Source organism: Pipra filicauda, unplaced genomic scaffold, assembly GCF_003945595.2.
Source record: "Pipra filicauda isolate LSUMZ 115617 unplaced genomic scaffold, ASM394559v2 scaffold45_size4122338_pilon, whole genome shotgun sequence".
NCBI classification, from domain to species: Eukaryota; Metazoa; Chordata; class Aves; order Passeriformes; family Pipridae; genus Pipra; species Pipra filicauda.
The window spans coordinates 1,666,474-1,690,303 of NW_024104598.1; the positions used below are offsets into that span (position 1 = coordinate 1,666,474).

Below are 23,830 nucleotides of genomic sequence, written 5' to 3' on the forward strand. Positions count from 1 at the left end.
CATCAGTCCTGTAAGAATTGAGGTGATTTATTCTTTTTTTCTTCGTGTTTAACCCTGGTTTTGTTGTGTTTTGGAGCCTCTGACAAAGCAGCTGCCGGGTTCCAGTAACTGCTGGTGAGCTGCTGAGCTCTCACCAGCTCAGTCCAGTGCTGGAGGAGCTTGTGGGCAGGAGGTGGGTGTCAGAAACTATGTCAGTGTTCAGTGAGTGCTGCCCCTGCTTTAAGTCAAAACTTAAATTGTGTCTTTGTACGAGGAGGTGATGTGATCCAGAGTATCTGCTTTTGAGGAAGAAGTAGTAAGAAAGAGGTACTGGTGAGTAAGGCAGGGTAAGAAACCCACACAGTCTAATCTTTACGTGTCATAATTGTCCATCCCCAAGGCAGGTCACCTTGTCTGTCTGCCTGTAGTAAGGAGGTGTTTGGGCTGGGACCTTGCTGAGAGGGAGTAGGAGGCGTATTGCAAGGGTGACCTACACCTAGATCTTTGCCAGGGACCTCCTCCCCATTCCCTCATTCCAGGGGGACTGCAGGGAGCTGGGGCGGTCCATCACTGCATCCCCAGCGGCCTGGGCTTGACCTCTGGATTTGTTCAGTCTATCACTGTCACATGTACACTTTAGAGGGATTTATTTTCTGGAAGGCACCGGAGGCTTTGTATGTAAACTTTGATTAGAAGACTTTTTTCAGCACTTCTTACTGTCGTGGAAACAAAGGCAGAACAAACAAAGCGTGTTTTTTAACGTGATGACTGAGATTTAACGCTGACCTTATTGTGATATGAAGACACTGATTTTGTTTCCAGCTTTCACTGAAGTCAGTGTAGTGGCACGGACATGATCAGGGATGAGCATTAATCCCATGACCTTCAAAGCAGGGAGGTGAGTGTGCTGCTGGCCAAGGGGGTGCTCTGTGCACACAATGTAGAGCTGATCTGTAAACTGCTTTATAAACACAGTGAGTCTTCAGACAGAACGATAAATGGGGAACACCAAAAATATGGTTTATAGGTTTTGAATGCAAGAGAGGGGGCTGGTAGCTGGTTGTAGTATTGTACACTAAATTTTGCAGACCTAGCTGGGAGTTCCTCCAGCACTTGGGTCACAGGCTCTGGTTTCTCCCCTTCCCCGAGGCTGTGGAGGTGCCAGAGGAACCCTGGTTGTGAACAATGGCCAAAAAAACAAGTTCCACCAGTCAAGCACTTTGCAACTGAATACAGTTGTGCTGGCTGCTGGCTCAGTGACTCCAGACAGCCACGGCTGAAGGGGCTCTGAGCAAAGCCTGCCAGTGAAGAAGGTGCCACTGGAATATCTGCTTCAGAGCAGGATATGATGAGGTTCAGTGGAAAGTCAGATTGTTTCATGAAGCTTTAGAGTGTTTCAAATGGTAACTCCCTGAGATTACCTGGGTTTAGCAGGTCCTGTGTGTGTGTGTGCTCATTTGTGTTCAACTTTGACAATGGCTTGGTCAAATTCCTGGTTAGCTTTTAAGGGGCAAAATAAAATCCAGTGTTATTTTCTTAAGATTATTAGCACTGATATAAAAAGATTAAATGAAAAGAGCATGTGCGGTTTTCTAACTTCTCCAAATCTTTTCTAACCCAGACTTTTTCAATGCTGATTAATTTTGTTCTGTGAGTTATTCTCTTTACAAATAGGTATTTTAAATGTAAATCCTGAAACCTTGTCTTGATGAATTCTAAACAGAGCTTGACAGAGAGCTGCTGACAGTTACCCGAATAGTCACTAAACATGAAAACATCTGAATAGCTCACAGAACATTTCCAGCACTTTAACTCTGCCCCAAAAAATGTCATTAAAAGAATTGGCTTCAAGATCAATTGGATTCTGCTCCAGAAAGAACAACTGGAGATGGTCTATATTAATTTTTCCTGGTTTACTTTTCATGGTCTGGCTTTACAAAGTGTTTCAAGGTAACAGTCCTGTCTCTGGGCTCCTCTTTTGGTTAGAAACAAAGTGGTTTATGTTAACATACCTATAATGAGATGTAAGGAGAGAGTAACTGAAGACGTGGGGGAGATGGGTGATTAATAACAGTGTAAAACAGATTAACCATGCATGTAACCATGTCTGTATGTGATTTTTGGATTTCTGACACAGTGATCAGTATTGTAGGCAGTTCCAGAAAAAAACAGTGGAAACTGAAATATTTACTATCTTGTGTTAGAGCACATTTAATTTTTCCTTTTAAATCTTTAAAGATGCTGTAAAGTTTCAATCATTTCGTACCTTGACCTTTTTTGTTGTTGTTGTTCTCCTATCAACTCATAAATAGTTAAATTTTTAGGTAGAAGAGGATAATTGCCATGTTTCTACTTGAAATATTGTAAAGCCCCAAGGCCCTTTCTTGGACAAATATATTTTTCAGCAGCTCATTGTAATTTTGGTTTTGAGTTGAAGATCCAACAAAGTTAAAATCCACACCCATCTATAGAAAAGATGCATTCTCAACCTTTAACAATAGCTTTATTTAGTAGGATTTTAATGACTCCTTTGCAAAGGGGGAAGATTTCTGCAGCGAGGGGACTATCCTAGGGATCACAAAATGATTTTGTTTGCTGTCCAAGCTGACAAAGAAGAGCCAATTCTGTGGATGATTATTATGCAAGATGGAAAAGTGCTGATAGACTGTGGAAAAATACAAGTCTGAGCCTAACCACTTTGCAAACCTGTTTCAAAAAGCAGCTTTGAGTAGCTGATCTGGTGCTGTAGGTGGGTGATCCATAGTAGCAATGTTGTAAGTTGCGTTAGGGTGAGCAGAGTGAGGTGGGGAGGGAGAGGAAGGTGTTTGGTTTCATAGAGAGCAGGGGGCAGGGTTGTGGGAGTTTTTAAGTGGGTGGTTGTATAATTTCCGTATATAATACACTTTTAAGATTTTTGTAGTTTTCAGTAATCAAAGTAAAGTTTCAGGTGATTGATCAAATAGAGAAAGGAAAGCCCAAACATTTCAGCTTCAGGTTATGGTTGAGTAGACTTTTGCTGACATTAGAAATTATTAATTGCAGCAGCTAAATTACAAAGATGTTATCTTGGCTCTGGGAGCCAAGAACACCATAATTAGGGCTGTTAGATGCCCCATTCTGCTTCCTTGCTTATGACTTTAACCATCAAGGCACTGGATCAAGGTAAAAGTGAACTAATTTATGTGGAGGGCTTGGGGTGGCTTGAAGAACAATGTGAAACAGATACCTCACTTTGGTAACAGTTACCTCTTCCCCTGGAGAAGCCTCAGTCTTCACCCATGTGTCCATCTTTATCCGTGGACATGGAGTAGTGTGTCCATGGTGTGTATATTGTACCAAATACGGTGATTTGGTGCAATTAGTGATGGACTTATTGGAGGGAAGAGCTTTTTATGTGTAATGGATCACTGCCAAGCAGGTTAAATAGTACATGTGGTTTAATTGCAATACTTTTTAACAGTATATGTTGTATGCTTAGAAAGTTGCTTGCATTAGCATGTAATTTACAGAGTTTGGTGAATTCTACATGCATCTCACATTAAAACCAGCCCTCTCTGGTGCTACTCCAAAGTGCAGCATCAATAATGATTTATGTAGGTTTTCAAAATTATTTAGAATTTCTTTAGGTGTTTTCTTGTTCTCTGAGATCCTGTTTTTCTAGCTAGAGACTGAGCACTTCTATCCCCCTACTGGAGGGATACTTTTTAAATAAAGCTAGATCTGAGATGTCTGGGTTTAGATGACACAGCATCTTCCCTTGTTAGAACAGCTCTGAGCATCATAGTCATCAACACGCTTACAAGAGCTGTGTTGCTTAGCTTCTGGCACCCAAAATGCTAAACATCTATCTTCAGACCTCTTATTTTATTTTAGTAACAGATTAGTAAACTTGAAAATACAGAGTTGGAGTTGTTCATAGTTTCCATCAGAACATAAAGGACTTAAAGCCCAGGATATACTTCAGGAGAAGCCACAACCGTCAATGTATTCAGGTGCATGTTTCTACCTTTGTCCTCAGGCACATGTCGCAGTTCAGAAGGGCACTCAAATATTTTCATAATGTCTCAGATTGCCCAACTGAAGCCAACAGGACTGGTTGATGCCAGAAAAACTACTTATGATTAACATTAAACGCATTCTTTAGATGCTGATGAACTGGGGCTTGTGATAGTTCAACAATGGTGAGTGCTTGAAAATTGAATGTTTCATATTCTATACATTCAAGATGGGACTATGAGTCCCACAGAGAAAAATTATTGTACCTAATTTTTTTTTTGCCCATTGCCATATATCCATAAGAAGGAAATTAAAACTGTTGAGCATGGAAAACATTGTTATTTTTGATACTATTATTATTGTTATGGTCGTTATTATTTTATTATAGCTTCAGAAATAGAAAATGTTTTAGTCGCTACACAGAACTTTGGAAAATGAGAAGCATATTCTTTTATTCAGTTATTTTATTAACTGTTTTGTAACCTTATTTGTAGACTTATAAAATCTAGGAATTGTGATTGCTTTATGGTACAGGTTTTGCAACAGAAATAAATATCAGGTATAGGACCTGTTTTCAAAACTGAAATTTAGAAGTAACATGGCTTTCAATATTTTGCATTGTAATATTTAATTGCCTACTCTAAATAAAAAGATGCTTTAAAGAAGTCTTTCAATCTTTTTCCAAATCTTCAATTATCCCCTCCCTAACATTCCATGGATTTCTTTGTGTGGGCAGCATATCCTTCATTCAGTTTGCTGAAAAAGATCTTGGAAAATAGCAAATAAAACTGCTGTGTCAAATCTGGCTGTCTGATTTTCTCAGACTCAACAGGTCTCACATTGTGAGTTTTATTTTAACATGTATTTCTATTTTGTATTACGGTGTATTCCTCTTTAAAAATATCCAGGTGAAGGTAAATCTAGGAAACAAAATTATCTCTTTCCTTTAAATTGTAGCAACACCAACACTCTGAAGTGCAGTATTTCTTTCCAATCAAGAGAGCTGGAGTTTATCCGTGGGTTTATCGAATATGGTTCAGAAAATCTTTTTGGAAATCCAGGGTCTTTTGTGTAACTAGGACACTCCTGAAAGTCAATCAGGGCTGGCAGGAGTGTATTTTCATGAGTTGGAGAACAGCAGATGAAAAGGCTGCCTCAAGGCTCCATGCCTGTGGTAGGAGTCAGCAGTGGGTCCCTGTCCCTCCCCATCCCTGTTCTCTGCCAGCAGAGCAGTATGGCTGAGCATCCCAAATTTCCTGAAGACAAAAAGTGATCTGACTGGGGGAAGCTGTTGATCTGAGTTTCCCAGCTGGCTTATCTGCAGGGATATAGGGAGAAGGGGCACAAATGGGGATCAGGGATACAAATGGCTGTGCTGGCAGATTGCTGAGGACCTTCACTGGGAACAGAGCAGTAAGCAAGAAGTAGATACCAGCAATAACCCTTTCTGTGACATGTGGGGGAGGATGTCCCTGTGGTTCATGTGGTCCAGCAAACTGGGCTCAGTTCCCTCAAAGGCCTTGCATAGATGTGGGTGAACAGAGTACTCCCAAGTAAGCAAAAAGCAATTAAAATTATTAAATCATCGTTAAAACTCATACAGGTAGCTGTTTTGTAGTGCTAAGTGAGAAAAATGAAATGATTCTCCTTTCAAAGTTGCCAAAGTTTATGTAGTCAGACTATAGTCATGGCTAGGCTTCGTGAACAAAGATTTGGGGAGGGCTCTACCCACGTTTGTTACAAGCGTACTGGTGACTAAAGAGGCCAATTTGAGATAGGCACATCCGGTTGCAAAAGGCACAACAGAAAGACTCCTTAGGTGGTATATTCTGAAAGACACAATTCTTTCTGCATTGCCTTTTCTCCTCAAGAGTGATCCTGCGTGCTTTCTCAAAAGCATCAGCAGCGTTATAGATGGTGTGTCTCCAGACCTCCCGGTTGGAGGCCAGAGTAGACCAGTTATGATGATCAATATGGCCAAGGCTGAGATGTTGTTTCAGGGAGTCCTTGTATCTCCTTTTCGGGGCTCCTCTCTTGCGGCAGCCAGTGGCAAGTTCACCATAAAGCAAGATCTTAGGGAGGCGGTGGTTGGTCCTTCGTCCTGGAGACGTGCCCTGCCCAACGCAGCTGTGTTCTCAGCAACATGGCCTCAATGCTTGTGACTGCTGCTTGTTCTAGAACAGACGTGTTAGTCACATAATCTGACCAGTGGATGTTTAGGATTGTACAGAGGCAGCGTTGATGGAAGCGTTCCAGGAGTTGCAGGTGGTGGCGGTAGATGACCCATGATTCAGATCCATATAAGAGAGTAGACAGCACAATGGCTCTGTAAACACTGATCTTTGTACTTTTCTTCAAGTGTTTATTTCACCAAACTCTTTTATGAAGCTTTCTGAAGGCACTGTATGCCTTTGCTAACCTGTTGTCTATCTCTCCGTCAATCTTACCATCCGAGGAGATGAGGCTGCCTAGGTAATTAAACTGCTGGACTGATTTGAGCTCTGATTGGCCAATGGTGATGTGGGGATGATGGAAGACTTCCTGAGGTGCTGGTTGATAAAGAACTTCTGTCTTCTTTAAGCTGACTTCCAGCCCAAAGTGTCTGCAAAGCAGGATGTTAAACGCTGCAGAGCTGCTTCTGTGTGGGCAACGAGGGCGGCGTCATCAGCATAAAGCAGCTCCCGGACAAGATGGTTTAAGGTCTTAGTATGGACCTTCAGTCCCTAAGGTTGAAAAGGCTTCCATCAGTATGATATCGAATGTAGATACCGTCCTGATCATCGAGGTCTGCCGTGGCCCTTTGGAGCTTCATGCTGAAAAAGACTGTGAATAGGGTTGGTGCAAGAACGCAGCCTTGTTTCACACCAAAAATCCTGGCAAAATCCTGACAAGACTACTCTTGAATAGACTAATACCCGCTATAGCAGAAGGAATTCTACCCAAAAACCAGTCTGGTTTCAGAGCCAACAGGAGTACCACAGACATGGTATTTGTTCTCAGACAACTGCAAGAGAAGTGCAGGGAACAGAACAAAGGTCTCTGTGTAACCTTTGTTGACCTCACCAAGGCTTTCGATACTGTGAGCAGAAAAGGTCTGTGGCAGATTTTGGAATGTTTAGGTTGTCCCCCCAAGTTCCTTAAAATGATCATCTCACTCCATGAGGATCAGTGCAGCCAAGTCAGATATGGCAACGCACTTTCTGAGCCCTTTCTAATATCCAAAAGTCAGACTATAGTAAATCAGTGGTGAAGCTATGAATAAAGTTCAGGAAGCCAGGGATAGGTTGCCTTTCTTTACATAGTTCACTTCCTCAACACACAATGCAGTCGGAAATGCATATATTAACTGTTCAGTATATCGGTTTGTGAATGTCTTTCACTCCCCCGGTCAAAAACCTCACTGCAATCTCTGCTACAAGTTTGTAAACCAAACAGAAATGGAATAGGGAAGAGAGTCTGGAGCTCCCAAAATCTGAAGCTGAGGTAAAAAATAGAGAGCTACCAGAGCTCTTACCTCTTGCAAATGATCTATGGTGTGTATATATATATATATTTACTAATTTCCAGCAAAAATTATCTATCAGTGGACTGAAATGTCTTCACAGAGGTATTTCCAGGACCGTGTTTCAATCCTGGCTTCATTGTTCTTAGAGATGGAGCATTTGTAAGCTGGTTTATAAATCTCTTCCTTGAGCAACTTACTTTTACAGGCATTTTAGGAGTGGTGGATCTGGCACAGTTGTTAGATCATTTTGATTCTTCCTGTTCTAACACTCAAATCACTTCAGGCATGGACTGTTATTTTGTCGGTGCTTTCTGTGTCCTAAACTTCCAGTTACACATTTTTCATTTACTGGAAAATGCTGGAAGAAGGTAGTCCTGATTAGTAGATCTCCTTGAAAGGGGTGTGTGGTACAGCTCAGGAGAGTTATGTACCCTCTGAAGGACTAAACTTTCAATCACTAAAATTTTCTGAGACTGGTGATGCTGTGGATGGTAGATCCAGGTTGTTGCCCAGGTCTGTGTAACATTCAGGTACAAAAGATTGATTCAGGATGATCTTTTTCCTGGCATTTAAGCTCCATCTCTGTTTTACGGCTGAGCAAGTCAGTGCTGTGTCTACTTGGAGATTGTAGAATCATAAACTGGTTTGAATTCGAAGGGACCTTAAAGATCATCCAGTTTCAACCCCCTGCCATGGGCAGGAACACCTTCCACCAGACCAGGTCGCTCCAAGCCCCGTCCAACCTGGCCTTGGACACTTCCAGGAATGGGGCAGCCACAGCTTCTCTGGGCAACCTGTGCCAGGGCCTGACCACCCTCACAGGGAAGAATTTCTTCCTAATATCCCTTCTTCATAGCACTACTTTTCCTTGTCCTGGGACTGCAGGCGCACATTTCGATTGAGTAGGAAGAACTATGTCTTGGTGCTGTTGGTTAATGATGGTGCATTAATGATGGTATACACTGGGCTCTGTGGCAAACATATAGTTAATGGGCTGCTTGTAGAAATAATAGTTTTCCTTTTGAATGATGTTTTGTCTTTTGATCCTTATTTTCCTACCTTCCTTGTGCTTTTTCTCCAGCTGGGACGACAGCAGCTCTGTCAGCAGTGGGATCAGTGACACCATAGATAATCTCAGTACTGATGACATTAACACCAGCTCCTCTATCAGCTCCTATGCCAACACACCTGCTTCCTCACGCAAAAACTTAGATGCACAGGTAAGATTTTTGGTTTATACAAGTAACATTGATATTTATTATCATCCTTGGCATTTACAAATATTTCCTCCATGGGGAAAATCTGTGGCATCTCTGCTGCAGTGGTGTCACAACAAAGGCTTTTTGCCTTCCTAGAAGCACTGCTGGACAGAAAGCTGATGTAAATGGGATTTTTTTTTTTTTAACTCTAGAAAATGTATTATGTTCTTTTCTTAAATATTCTTAGAATATTTATATTCTAAGAATTTAATAAAGTCAATATGAAACTTTAAGGGTTATTTACACTTCCATCAGAAACGTAAGCATGAAATAGATTTTATTAAATTTCCAGAGCTCTCTGTTACTGCAGGCTTTCTATGTTTGGCAGCATTTCACAGGAGGATAAATTTTACATCCATCAGCAGGATACATGTACATTTTTTGCTCAGATGCCACACATCCAAAGAGGGTAGAACAAAGGAAGGTATCTAACAGTTTTTCATTTATCAAATAAGCTGCATAACACAGAGTTTTGCAGTAATATAAACTGCTCTTTTTTCCCCAATTGCACAGAATTTTGTTTGGAAATGTGAAGGACTAGAAAGTCCAGCTTTGTTTTTGTATGCCCTGCTTGAGGGACTTGAGTGTTGTGTGCCAAAGCCACTGGGATGTGGTGACTTGGCATTGCAGCAGGTAGAGGAGAGGGATGTAGGTATATGACCTTCTCCTCAGCTTCCTTCCTCTTTTAATCTTCTCCAGTCCTGTTCATTACGGGACCCTAAATCTGTTTTTAATATCAGTTTTAATGTAGACCTGTGGTTGCTGTGAAGTATTGCTCTGTCTGCAGGACTGTGGTGCAAGCATATAGTAGTCTTTGTTCCCTTGCCATGAAGTGAATATTTGAGCCTCCATTAAGGGTTTCCAGGTAGCCTCTGGTTGTGTATCAGCGATTTCATGTGCACTTTGAACTGCTAATACAAGTCCCATACAAGTTGAGAGGAGTTAAGATCAATCAAGTGTGTTTGTCAGTACCTAACAGAGAGTAAGATGGACAACTAGAAGTATTTTTTGATGGTTGTTGCTGTCTCAACATTGCAATACTGCTGGGGAAAAAAAAAAGGGAAGAATAGGGAGACATGACTAAACATTAACCTAGGGAAAAAAACCCAGAAACTCATATGACTTCTATCATCTGATGGATCAGATTCTTGGAAACACCTCTGAGAGATCAAAATCTGTGTTGATGAACCCCTCTTCCTCCTCCACAAGTATTACAGCATCCAAGAGGGTGCAGACAAACACCTGAAGAAAAGCAGCTGGAGCTTGTACAGGCAGTAGAGTGTAGGGTATAGGAGGAGGAAACTATGAGCCAAGAACGTACAAGTCATGTTTGCAGGTTTTTTATGTGTATCTGTGACCTGCTTCTCTCCTCAGTTTTCATGAACTTATTCTAGGTATTACTGTTATTATTGTCCATAAAATAGTCCATTTTCGTTTGAGCAGAATATCCTAATCTTGTCAACCAAGGGAATGAAAACAGCTTGGAGGGATGAAATGTTTAGCTTTCAGGGTTGATTTTTTGCTGCCCAAAGTAGTCCTCAGAACTCATGATGCAGTGAATGCTGCAGAGACACATTTTCTGTCTTGCCTGGAGGACTGTATGATGGCCTGTGCCCAGGTTTGCCTTCCCCAGGATGGTGAGCCTTGAAGGACCAGCAGATATCTGCAGAGGAGTGTGGCCTTCTCACCACTGCTTTGGTTTTCCTAAATAGGAGGCACTTTTAAGCTGCTGTAATTCTGTCACATCTTTTTGAGATGGTACAGAAGTTGGATTTCAAATAATTAAAGAAGGAGCTTGAAGCTAATACATGTGCAGCTGGGAGTTCAGGCAAATAATGCAGCAACATCAAAGGGAGAGAGCCTGAACTTGTCAATGTCTCTGATAAAATCAGTAACTCGGGCAGAATCATCTCTGCAAAGGAAAAAGGCATAGTTGCAGTAGGAAAAAGACTGTTAAGAAACTGATCTTCAGAGCTGCTGAGTACTCAGAAGCTGTAGTTGCCCCATCTTTGAGAAGCAGGACTTAAATATGATATTAACTCCATCTTCATAGATGTTCATAGTTGTAACCCCTCTTTGTAGCAATGCAATGAAGGTGTTTGCAAGTTGTTTCTGAACAAGTTAGTGATGGGAACCAGAATTCGCTTTACCATGTTCCCGTGTCTTGCTGTGATAATGTCAGGCACCAAACCACTTAATGTATGAGCTGTATTAGTTTTGGGGCCCTAATATTTTTTCCTTATATTCCACAGACTTAGGTAAGTTACTTTTTACATGTAGTATACCTTTAAAGTCACATCATACACATATTTTAAGGAGAAATTAGGACCTGGTGGGCATTTGAAAATAACTTATTTAACTGAAATAAGATTGAAGAGAGAAAGAGACCGAGTAATAAATTCACTCAAGTGATGGTAAAAAGATCAGAAGATGGAAGGGTTCCTTTAAATAGAAAACAGCAGCATCCCTACGCAGTTGAATCCAGGCATCTTCTCAGCGAAGATGTGTTTGGTCTGTTCACAGCCTCGGGAATAGATTTACAAAACTGTAGGAATAAGTTGAGAAATCCTGGTGGTTTACTCCCAGCTCAGTGGGTTGCAGGCTTTGCTTCCAGCTCATGCTCGCCGTGTCTTGCCATGACTTCCAGCAAACAGTATTTTCACTTTCACCCTTCCAGGTGGGTGGAGTTTCAGCTGCAATCCCTAAGCCAGGTTTCACTGTGTTTTGGTTTTGATTCCTTATTTATGTTCCTGTGCTGTTCTCAGAGTTTACCATTAAACAGAAGCATCTCTGGCCAGAGGGCTTCAAAGGTGGAGGTGCAGCATTTCAAAGGCTACAGAAAAACTTTGGCCGTGGGTGTAGTAGTGGAATGAAATGGAAGAGAGCAGAGGTGGAGGACTTCTTGCAGTGCTGTTCTCTCCGAGGAGACTCTACTAATCTTATAGATGTAAAAGAGGGGAAATATAAAGTACAAGAGTATTTCCTAGTCAACTAAAACTAGAGTAAACCCTTTACTAGCAAGTAGGTGTATGCTCTTGAAGTAGTGTTCATGCTCTTGGACACTAACAGTCCAGACAAGGAACTTGAAACAAGATACTAATGTGAGGGGTGGTGTTTAGGTGGTTTTGTTGGTTGATTATTTGTTGCTTCTTGCCTGTGCTCTCTTCCAAGGTCTGTAAATGTAGGAGATTTGCATGAAACGATGATTTTGGAGAGGCATAGGACATAGGAACAGTCACACTGAGAATTTATTGCACACCTACCAGTGGTCAGGAATAGAAAGCTAACCCATCATCCCCAAACCTGGCATCCATACAAAGAGATGGGAATTAGAAAGCAGAGTCTCATTCAAGCCTGTGCTGAGTTGCTCTCTTTGAATGGAGAGGCAGGGAAGCAACTTTTGCACGAGGAAAGTACAAGAATATAATATTATCTAAATCCAAAATTCGAAATACTTCTTAGTATAATGACCAAATATGTAGATAAATAACCCAAGCTCAAACTGTTTCCTCTGACTGAAGAAAGACTATTGTGATATGTGGTGTCAGCTTTCACATACTGATTGCTTAACTAGTTTTTCAGGCTTTAAAAAAAAAGTAATTACAGTAAAAAGCAGAGGAAATGCAACCAAATTCCTCTAAATTCTTTAATATTAATGGTGTGATCTGGTAGGAAAAGAAAAGCCATAAACTTAAAACATGTTTTAGGAACTTAAAAATAAAAGAGCATTTTGCTGAAGGCACAGTAAATGATCTTGCAGCCTTTCTTGTGCTGTGTTTTTCTGATTATCCAAAAGGAATAAAGGCTGTGAGCTTTATAATGCTTTGGGATATGTAAAATAATTTCCTTTTATGTAAATTATACCTTTTGACTACTGCAGAGTTCTGAGCACATTCATCTTCTGCTGAGGCTGCAGGGCACAGATGGCACTCAGCACCTGACCAACTTTCATCAGCTCCTACTTGGGAGCTGCACGATCAAGTGTGGAATTGTTAGTCTCCCATGGTGTTACAATGGTTGGAGAACACTTCAACTATGAATTTTCACTGGGTCGGGGTCAAATGTGTGGATATTTGTCATTTGTGCCTGATCACAAAATAGCTTGTTGTGGTGTTACCAAATTTGACAGATTTAATTAACAGCATTTGAAGTAGGAGAAGTAGAATTCTGAAAGAGCAATCATTACCAATAGGAAATGCTAATGTATGGGGAATATATATATATATAGGTTAATAGATTTAATTTAAACATTTCTGAGAATTTGGCAAAGATTTGCTAATGAGAAATTTTTCTATTTGACACTGAGCTTTGCAAAATTCTCCATAAGAGGCTGGTGGCACAATCAGTCTGTGCAAAGAATAGGGAGAAAAAACAGGCTTGTAAGAGTTGCATATAGATTAAAAACTAGGATAAGTAATGTATTTAAGTTAGTCTTGAGTATTGTTAGAAAATTTTGGGGGATTCATTTATCTTCAGTTCCTGGGTGTTCTTCTACTATGTTAGGTTAGAATTAACAGCATTCCACATCTTCAAATCTGTTCCAAAAGCTGCCTCCTCATGCTCTGGAGATCAGATTGCCAGACAAGAGATAGGAAAGCAGCAGGAACAAAGGAAAGCTGGCTGCACAGGTTTGTAACGCTTTTTTGGCATTGCAGTAAAAGGGTTAGTCAGAAATTTGAGATGGAGGATTATAAAAGTCGTGGAGCTGAATGTGTCCTTTATAAATCTAGTGGGGGTTTTTTTCCTATTTTTGTTTAGGTTTGGGGTCTTTTCTCCCTTTATTTATTCCAAGGGACATGAATGTTGTGAGGGTTTTTTGTATTTTTATCCCAAACAGATTAAAAAAAAATATGTCATTGCTGGGGTTCACTTCTTGCTCTGACGTTTCTTCATCAAAGGCATGTTATGCAGAGATGACTGCTGAGTTGATTATTCAGTTTGATGCTTCTTATTTATGAAACTTCTTAAAAGAAAGACCTGCTCTGAAGGTTGTCTTGCAATTCCTTATCTGTCCTAGACTGATGCAGAAAAGCATTCCCAAGTTGAGCGGAATTCCTTATGGTCCAGTGATGAAGTCAAGAAATCAGATGGAGGATCTGATAGCGGCATAAAAATGGAGCCAGGATCTAAATGGAGGCGGAATCCCTCTGATGTGTCAGATGAGTCTGATAAAAGCACTTCTGGTAGGAAGAACACTGTTATTTCACAGACGGGCTCCTGGCGACGGGGCATGTCAGCTCAGGTTGGCATTACCACACCAAGGCCTAAACCTTCAACCACCTCAGGCACATTAAAGACACCTGGAACAGGTGAGAAAAGGCGTAAGACATAAACAAGCCAAAAAGTGTGTTCAGTATGAAAACAGTTTAAATCCTTTGCAGAGGCAGAACCTGAACTTCAGGTAATCCTGTCTGTATTTTTAGGCATTGCTTTAACCTATGCAGCATCTCGTATGTCCACATTTCTATTTCTGTTCATGTGAAAATGAGTATTTCAGATTAGTACACCATGCAAGTTGTTTTCATGACAACTCCAGTCTTAAGCCAAGCTATTTATTGGGCACAGTACTGCCATGTGAAGAATAAATAATATATTTTTAGTTTTTGAAGTCACTGTTAACTAAGAGCATAGAGTACACGTGGTTGAGGAGATTTCCCCCCCACTATACTAAACAAGCATGTTCATTTATGCTAAACATAATTTCTGGCTTTTCTTGTAAGTGTATTAATGATTTTATCACTTGCGGATGTGTGAATGAAAATTGATTGAGTTTCCATAATTGAGTAATATAATTTAATACCTCTCCTCTTATTTGGATGTGCATAAAATTGTATATGAAAAAGTTGAAGTTAGATACTTTCTTGAACAATGCCTTTTAGGAAAATTATACTAACAGCCTAACACTACTTCTCTCTAATGATAAAAGTGATCAATCTGTGATAGCTACATAGGGAAACTTTTTTTCTTATCTGTCACTATTACGTAAAGACTGTTCTGCTTTTCATATTCTTGAGGGCAAAGACACCACATATTTTCTCTGGCAAGTCTGCATGCATAACTCACTGGAGTGGCATGTAAGTTCAGTGCAGACTAGATCATAACTTTGAACCACACTCTGGTGGCTAACACGCTTTTGCTTTTCATGCTGCTTTGAGTTTCATCATTTGCTTGATGTTTTCAAGTCATTAAATATTAGAATTCTTTTTCTATTTTTGTAGGGAAAACTGATGACGCCAAGGTATCAGAAAAGGGTAGACTATCTCCTAAAGCTGGACATGTTAAACGTTCCCCATCAGATGCAGGACGCAGCAGTGGTGATGAATCCAAAAAGCTTCCCACAAGTAACTCTAGAACAACTGCTGCTAATGCTAATACATTTGGATTTAAGAAACAGAGTGGGTCAGCCGTAGGCATGACTATAATCACTGCCAGTGGGGCAACTCTCACCAGTAGATCGGCTACCTTGGGAAAAATCCCAAAGTCGTCTGGACTCATGGGTAGGACCACTGGTCGGAAGACTAGTGTTGATGGCTCCCAGAACCAGGATGATGGCTACTTAGCACTTAGTGCACGAACCAATCTTCAGTATCGTAGTTTACCCCGGCCCAGTAAATCCAGTAGCAGAAGTGGAGCTGGGAATAGATCTAGCACAAGTAGCATAGACTCCAACATAAGCAGCAAATCAGCTGGGCTGCCTGTCCCTAAAATGAGAGAGCCTGCCAAGGTGATCCTTGGAAACTCTCTGCCAGGATTAGTCAATCAGACTGATAAAGAGAAAGGGATTTCGTCTGACAACGAAAGCGTGGCCTCATGTAATTCAGTTAAAGTGAACCCTGCATCACAGACTGCCTCTAGCGGAGCTCAGAGTACCCACCAGCAAGGAGTCAAGTACCCCGATGTGGCCTCTCCCACTTTGCGCAGGTAGGCAACGAATTCCTTGGTTGTGCAATGGTGTTAGTGGGAGCTGAATGAGCAGGACTCTCCCAGCCAGGCCTGTCTGTGTTTTGCGGAGCACTTACTATTTAGTGTCCTTTGGATTTACACTTAATTTCACACAAACAGGTTGGCCAGTGTTGTGAATACTCAGGCTGTCACACAACAGCAGCAAAAATTTAACTTTTGGGAAAAAACCCAAACCTATCTGGCAGAAAGTTTGCCATTTGTGACTTGAGTCTCTTTGTTACAAAGGTCATACCTCTGAAGGCTTTTATCCATGCAGATATCACAGGAATAAGGGTTTTCTTACCTGAAGGTTACTGAAGAATTCTTGCACCAATGTGTATGTAACAAACCTCCAATGGTGGATCAAAGGATAAACTGACAATGGGAGAGTTATCTCAGATTTTCTTGATGACAGTGGCATAATTTGGCCTGCCATGCTTAGATTCACCTAAAGCAATCTTCTAGTTGTGTGGATTAGGCCAGTATGTTGCAAGACTCAACATTTTAGCCTGTATAGAAGAACCCTAAATAAAGTTACTGTCTAAGCTGGGTTAAATTTTGTTATTTTAATACTATTTATTGAACAAAAATCCTATCTGTCTTCTATTTCTCCAAGGGTAGCCCATACATTATTTTAGCACTAGCATGTAGTTGGTGAGGAATTAATTTGTTGATGCAGTGTACATCAAAGCCTCAATACTGGTGAAAAGTTCTGTTAATATTATTTCTCAATTGAATTTGACATTGAGTAGCTTGTCTGTTTCAAGTTGCAGTGTTTTGCATTTCATTCTGTCTTGACACCCATAATACCCATATGGTTATGCTACATCATCCTGCTTCCAGTGATGTGAGAAAGCCACATTCCATCTGAAGCACCAGTGCAAGCATAATGGCTGTGATGGCAGCTTAAGCTAACGCTGTAAACTGTTTTTAGATGGGTGGTTTTATTTGAAGAGCCTGTGTGAGGATAATTCAAGATACTTTATTTTGTTCCTGGTTATCAATAAATAAGCCATGTCCCTTAGAACAGGCAATTTTCATCAATGGCTACTTAAAAACTCCAATAGGCCTTTCATTTCTATAGTATAGCCCATGACAAATGCAGATTTTCAGTGTTCAAGCCTCAGGCACATTGATAGAAATTTGACTGGGAATTTTTTTATTACTGGAAAGCCACATTGCTGACTGTGTACTTGAAATACTACATTAGAAATACATGAAACTTCAAAGAGAACACACGTAGGCTCAATTTAACTATTTTCTCATTTGATTTACAATTTCACATTTGAATTTTCACCAGCCTCTCTTAAGTTGTCATGTGTTAAAATGTGTCAGACCTGAATTGGGCCTCGTATGCTTTTTGCTGCTTTCTGGAATGACAGTGAAGATGATTTTGAGCTTAATTTTCATGGTCAGTTATGATGAGTTTTTGGTTTTTGCATATTTCCTTTTGGCCCTGTAATTTTTTTGTGTTATCCAATGAATTAGAATCCATACCTTTGTAAAGATACGGATTTACCTATAAGTCTGCGAATATATGTAACTTCCATGCTGTCGTAAACAGGAAAGACTGTGTAGCTTAAAAACAGTTTGCAAACTGTTGCGGGGGTAGCTGGGTGTTTTTAAGCTCTGGGATCATATCTCTAAGAGTTTTCCCAATGCAGCTGAAGAGGTTGTATGCTCTGGCATAGGAACAGGAATACCCTAAGCTGGTATTGCTGCTTAAGGCAATAGAATCACAGAACGGTTTGGGTTGGAAGGGACCATGAAGTTCATCTCATTCCACCCCTCTGCCATGGGCAGGAACACCTTCCATTAGACCGGGTTGCTCCAAGCCCTGTACAACCTGGTCTTGGACATTTCCAGGGATGGGGCATCCACAGCTTCCCTCAGCAACCTGTGCCAGGGCCTGACCACCCTCACAGGGAAGGATTTCTTCCTTATGTCTAATCTAAACCTGCCCTCTGGCACTTTGAAGTGTTATCCAGGTGCCTTGTATCAAGTGTGCAGTAGCAGCCACCCAGAAAGGATGTGTTCCAGGCAGCCTTCACAGGTAGCTTGGAGCTGCAGGGAGCACCCATGCAATACAGACAGTGAGTGCCTCTGGGCATCACTGGGCTTGCTCCACATGTGCTGTAGCTCTGCCCCATGACCTGTGTTTCTGGGATGTGTTGGACGAAGTGACTTAGTGTCCATGTGTTGTACAACCTGGGCAAACTCGAAAGCAGAGAAAGTTCTGCCTGGTGCACACCCACCATAAGTCTTTAGGAACACACATATAGAAGTGCTGTGGTTCTCTGTTCTGAGGGCTACAGTCTGATAGATACCCCCTTGGAAGATTTCATCCCCATTACTCCTCAGTGAATGGTTAAAAAAGCAAATCCATGTAGGTATATGTGAGAAAAACTAAGGTTCCAAAGGCAGTTACAGGAGCGAAGTGGCAGAAGCAGAAGCAACATTTTGGAATGGATGTTTGAACCTGAAGTGAAAGATACACTTCCTTCCTAATTTTGAAGATTGATTTTGGAATGATTGATAACCTAGTCTTAAGCAAGTTTACTCTAAGACACTTTTGCACTTCTGAGAACTTTCCCATTGACTATTAGTGAGGGAATTGAAGTGTCTCCTTCCTTGGCAATGCAGCTGCATCCCAGTCAGCCTCCTCCAGCTATGCTGACTATATCCCCTCCCTCTCTGAGTTCTGGAACTCAACTAGTTTTTTACTGAGCCAGTTCCAGATGCCAAAAAGCAGTTAACATCTCGTTCTCCACTAAAAAAAGTTTCCAGCCAGCTTGGCTCATGGAATGAAACAAACCTACCTTTGATATGAATACATATTATTCTTGTTGCATCCCAGCAAATGCTGCTTCTGTGCAGAGCATTTGGTGATTTGCACAGAATTTGCCTGGTCAACAAGCTTTCAGGTTCTACTATTCCATTATGGATTGATCAATGCAGTGTTTCTCTGGTATCCCTCTTCCTTAAGGAGCAGAAGATGATATGACTGTATTTTAGTTCTGTGAAGCTGTATTTTAGCTTTGTGAAAGTTGTATTTGATGATTCAGAGAAGACAGACCTAAGATATTTGAAGCTATTGTAATTGCCTCTGGGCTTTATTGAAGGGACAGTGAACACAAGGAGATTATAAATTTATAGTTGCATTTGTCCAATGTAGGATCCTGTACTTAATGTTGGTTTTCTGGAGCTAAGAAGATATATGGTCTAGATATAAAATATCCCCAGACTTAATATTCCATTTTATGTATTTTTCATGTTGTCTTTTTTTTACAGACTTTTTGGTGGCAAACCTAGTAAACAAGTTCCCATCACAACAGCTGAAAATATGAAAAACTCGGTAGTCATCTCCAATCCTCATGCTACCATGAACCAACAGGGTAACCTTGATTCCCCATCTGGCAGTGGTGTGCTGAGCAGTGGGGGCAGCAGTCCTCTCTATAGTAAAAACACAGATCTGAACCAGTCTCCACTGGCTTCTAGTCCCAGTTCAGCACACTCAGCTCCTTCCAACAGTTTAACGTGGGGTACCAACGCGAGTAGCTCTTCTGCCGTTAGCAAGGATGGCATTGGATACCAGTCTGTCAGCAGCCTTCACACCAGCTGTGAATCCATTGACATCTCCCTGAGCAGTGGAGGTGGGCTGAGCCATAACTCCTCCGGTGGCTTGATTCCAGCCTCTAAAGATGATTCTCTGACTCCCTTTGTCCGAACCAACAGTGTTAAGACTACATTGTCTGAAAGGTTAGTTGGTTTTTCTCTTGTTTCCCAGTGATTGTATGTGTCTCAAACGGGAATGAAGCCCTGGCAAATCAAGTAAGGCTTCTTACAAGGTAATACAGAATGGTATTGCTAGGACATACAGAGAAGCCATTCCAGGCAAGGACCCCAGTTCAGAGCAAGAGGATGGGTTCAGGTGAGGTTTTTAATTTGCTGTGGTAGCCATTGTGACACCTTTTTTTTACTACCATATGATACCTAATATTTGAATTTTGCATCCTATGTTATCCTTCCAAAGATCTCCTGTTAATTGATCTGATAGTGATATTAAAATACTTTCCATTGTTATTATCATTTTGATTTGAAAAGTCAACTGTTTCCTGTTAAACTTCTTGTTTATCACATTTGATGGAGCTCTGGAGGTGATGCTGAAAAGAGAAGTCCCCATCTCCTTAGCCATTTGATCCCTTCTCAGCCTCTCCTTGTTGTCCTGTCCCATCTCCAGCTGCTCCCTACAGTGTTTCAGTTCATGCATTCATGTGAATGCTTGGTGAATCCAATTGCAAGCTGGATCCAAGTGAAAAATGATCACCTGAATTGTATTTCAGACAGATCAGTTTCAGATTTGTGTGAACACAGAGTAGGAGCTGGGAAGAGGCTGAGCAGGGAGGAGGGAACAGGGCTGGTTTTTCAGCATCAGAGCTGTATTGGTGGCTCATTGAGCTGACATGAGAGTAAACTAGGCAATACATGGTCTCTGAGGGACCTCTCGTAGCATTGGAAATCAGCTGCATCCTGATGTGTAATTATGAATTCAGGTAGCAAAATTTTTGTAGTTGCATCTCAGTGGAGAAAATTACACCTGAATATAATGTTCTGAGAGTTCGGTTTTCTGGTTTTGTTTTATTATAACTCCTTTCTGTTCTTTCATCTTTTCATTCTAATATTCCTTCTCTTGTTTTCTGTCTTGTTGGACTGATTCTTCTAGCCCTCTTTCTTCCCCTGCTGCTAGCCCCAAATTCTGCCGAAATACTTTGCCCAGGAGACAGGACAGGTAATGCTGTCTCAGGACAGGAGTACGCTCAAGGCTGTAGGTTTTGTTGCTGAAGCAAATTGTTTCGTGCCAGACTGTGCTCAGTTGAGTGCTCTGCTGTGTTCATCATTCAGGTGTGAACTGACACAAAGACATGCCAGTGAGAGTCCCTCAAACACCCCATCTGTCTACCCAAATCAATCTGGAGAACGGCAGAGTTGGCATGTTTTTGGTGTTGCTCTTGTTTCTGGGAACATCTTTTGGATTGTGGGGGGGTATTACCCACACACACTTCATTCCTTTGCCAAAGGCAATTTGAAAATCAAGCCCTTTTTTTCTTTCCTATGAATCTAAACTCTCACTAGCATTTCAGCATTCCTCTGGCATGCTGCTTTTTCCCACTGCCTTTCTGGCCTGTCCTTTTTGTCGTGAAGTCCCTGTGTCATTCAGTGTTGTCAGTCTTTTATTGCAGTTTGGCTTACGAGTGTTTTCCAGGGACTTAGATACATTCATCCTTGTAGAGATGAATGCTAAAGTTAGAAAAAGCTGACACAAATCTAAACATTCTAGTTCACTTCTGCTTGTTGATGTAATTTTATCAGTACTATACTGTAATTTAGCCATAAGGGTTGTCATTTAATTAATTTACTTAAGCATGTGGATATTTTCTTTCAAAATAAATTAACAGATTCTACTCAGTAACAAGTTCATCAGTTGTAAAAACATAAACTGAAATAGTTGAGTTTTGGGCAACTAATAAGTCCATTTTATTCTGCTAATGGAATTTAATCTAAGGTTTGGAAATTTAAACAGTCTGGGCTCAGTACTTCCGTACGTTGCAGCTGTGACAGTAATTAACTGCATTCCCTCAGTGGTGTCTGCTGAAAGAAATGATAGGAAGGTGGTTTGGACTTGAAGATTCTCATCAGTTTTTACCAATAGCCTCCTGAAAAGCCTGTTTTTAGACACCCATTTGACATTTAAAGAGCCAATTTTGTTCATTGTGGGTAGGAGAAACAGTGAAATGAGGTTGTGAGCAGATGTGGTTCATTGGCATGGTACCAGCTGCATGTTTGTGCAAACCCCACCTGGGTAAGGAGATCTGTGCATGTTTCTGTAGGGAGGCCTCAGCACCTTTTCCTCTGAAAAGGTGATGCAGATGTTTGTACGTCCTTCGTCCTGATCTTATTCCTTCCCTTTTGTTCTTCTCTGAAGTTCTTTTCTTTTAACTTTTCTGCAGCGACCCACATCTTGATAGGAACACTTTGCCTAAGAAGGGACTCAGGTATTGGTGTTTCCACATGGTTTAACAGCTTTTGTGGTGGCTTTGGAGTTTGCTTTGTGTTTCTCTTGTGGCTGGTGGTGATGGTTGCAGTTTGCAAGAGGTGGCAACAATACTCTTTCTCACTTTTTCTTTCTTTCTTTCTTTCCTTCTTTCTTTTTTTTCTTTCTCTTTCTTTCTTTTCTTTCTTTTTCTTTCTTTCTCTTTCTTTCTTTCTTTCTCTGTTTCTTTAATCCTCAAAGAAGGTAATTGACGACTGCGCTTTTTTATCTAGTTGCTTCTCTGCTTTTTTCATCTAGTTGCTTCTCTACTTGAGCAAGAACTGTGGCTTTTGCTGGCTGAATTGGTGAAAAGCATCTTAAACCATCCCTGGGCTTGTCTTGAAAACCATAATTTTGCATTTTCTATGGCTATTCCATGGAATGACTTGAGATCTTTTTAAACCTGGGAACCTTGGTGTTGATATACAAATAAAGAAGGTTTACAAGGTCATGCCAAACCTTTTACGCTGAAAATGGATATATTAATTAAAAAATAAAATTTGCTTCAGAATACCTAAATATGTAGGTCTTTAGACATAGCTTCTACTCTTCTAGAAAAGAACAAAAAAAATCCTCAACCAAACTTTCAGCAATTGTCTTCTCGTGTATCTGTAAGGTGTTTATTTTTATAGCATAAAAAAATATTTGTCTACTGGTACAAGCAATCCTAGCCAGATAACAAACATTAGTTATATTAATTAAATGCTCTAAGTGTTACAGAATTTACAGAAGGCATCTTTGACAGTTTAGGAAATTGCAGATTCAGAATTGCTGAATGCAGCTTCTGGGATCACTGAGGTGATACCTTGAAATTACAGCTGAGATTTATCCTGTGCTATACATATTGTTCTTCACAACAGCCTTGTCCCCTGAAACCGCGTGCTAAAAGCCTTTCTTAAAATGGCAACTTGTTTAAAATGTTTCTGTGATTCTCTGGTATGTCTCTAGTAAATAAAGAATCTCTTTTAAGACCAAAACATTTGAGTGCTGAAGAGGTAGGTATTAATGCTGGGGAAAAAAAAATCCTTAGTGTGTTAAAGTAAAATGACTGTAAACCCCCTTTCTTAATAAACTGATTGATATGCAGAGTTTAAGAGATGCAGATTGTCAGGGACTTCACTGAAGTGTTGAGACATAAGCAGAAGAATGAATGTATTTTTTGAAAGTAGTTTGAATTTTTTAATTATTGTAGTGTTCCCATTGATTTAAAATAGTCTTAATAAGTGATATCTTACTGTAGGGTATTTAGTTGGAGGGAATCAAATTAATTAAATAGATAATATCAGCTCCAAGTGTTTAGTTTTTGGAAGGAGAGCTAGTAACTCATAAATATTTATGCAAAGCCACTGGCACAGCCTGAGACAGACACTGAATTCCATCAGCAGACAAGTGTTTCCACGTTGCTCTTGCTGTTGATGCCTGTTCCCTATCACGTAGCTCGCGTAACACCTGTCCTAACATACCTATTTTTCAGGCATATACACAATAAATCAAGCAGATTTGAAACTTTGCTTAGGCTGAAGCCAGCGGGTGTTTTGCCATTGATGTTGGCATAGACAAAGTTTCTGCTGTTTTCTTTCCCTTCAGAAAAGTCTAAACATAGTCTCCTTTGGGATGATTTAATGCTGTTAGGTTTGAACTAAATGGGATGCACCTCCACAGTCCTCTATATGAATATCTCTGGAATATGAATTATCGGGTCACAGCTTGTTGAGAAAAAAATTGATAATGGTTTTGTTGACTTGAAGTTGGTTATAATATCACAAAATGTCAGCTAATCTTAGAGATGTACCAAAATATTAAAATAGTGATAGAATTCTGGCATAGCCTAAGGAAAGGTTTTCCAAGTTATGGTTTTATTTTTAAATCATACATGCATAATACACACTATATTTTATTCTGCAGTGCTACACTGCACAACTTCTGTCTGTAACTTTTGGGTCAGTCTAGTTTTACTACTGATGCCATAGGAAAGAAGTGTGTGGGTTGGGTTTTTTCCCAAACAGAGGTGAAATGAATTAGAAACAGCTTAGAACAGCTTGGAGCAGCTCCTTAATT

At 40.5% G+C, this 23,830-nt stretch overlaps 1 protein-coding gene across 9 annotated transcripts in view; it reads left to right on the forward strand.

The window, feature by feature from the left end:
- NAV2 (neuron navigator 2) overlaps window positions 1–23,830 on the forward strand; it is a 391,388-nt gene that overhangs the window by 329,633 nt on the left and 37,925 nt on the right. For 4 of the 9 annotated variants that reach the window (XM_027732440.2, XM_027732427.2, XM_027732428.2 and 1 more), the window contains 6 exons: window positions 8,562–8,700; window positions 13,757–14,048; window positions 14,958–15,660; window positions 18,973–19,440; window positions 20,405–20,470; window positions 21,690–21,734. In XM_027732440.2, coding sequence (XP_027588241.2) covers window positions 8,562–8,700; window positions 13,757–14,048; window positions 14,958–15,660; window positions 18,973–19,440; window positions 20,405–20,470; window positions 21,690–21,734 — 1,713 coding nt within the window. Of the gene's footprint in view, window positions 1–8,561; window positions 8,701–13,756; window positions 14,049–14,957; window positions 15,661–18,972; window positions 19,441–20,389; window positions 20,471–21,689; window positions 21,735–23,830 lie in introns of all 9 variants that reach the window. The other 5 variants (XM_039385983.1, XM_039385979.1, XM_039385980.1 and 2 more) reach the window with 2 other exon arrangements.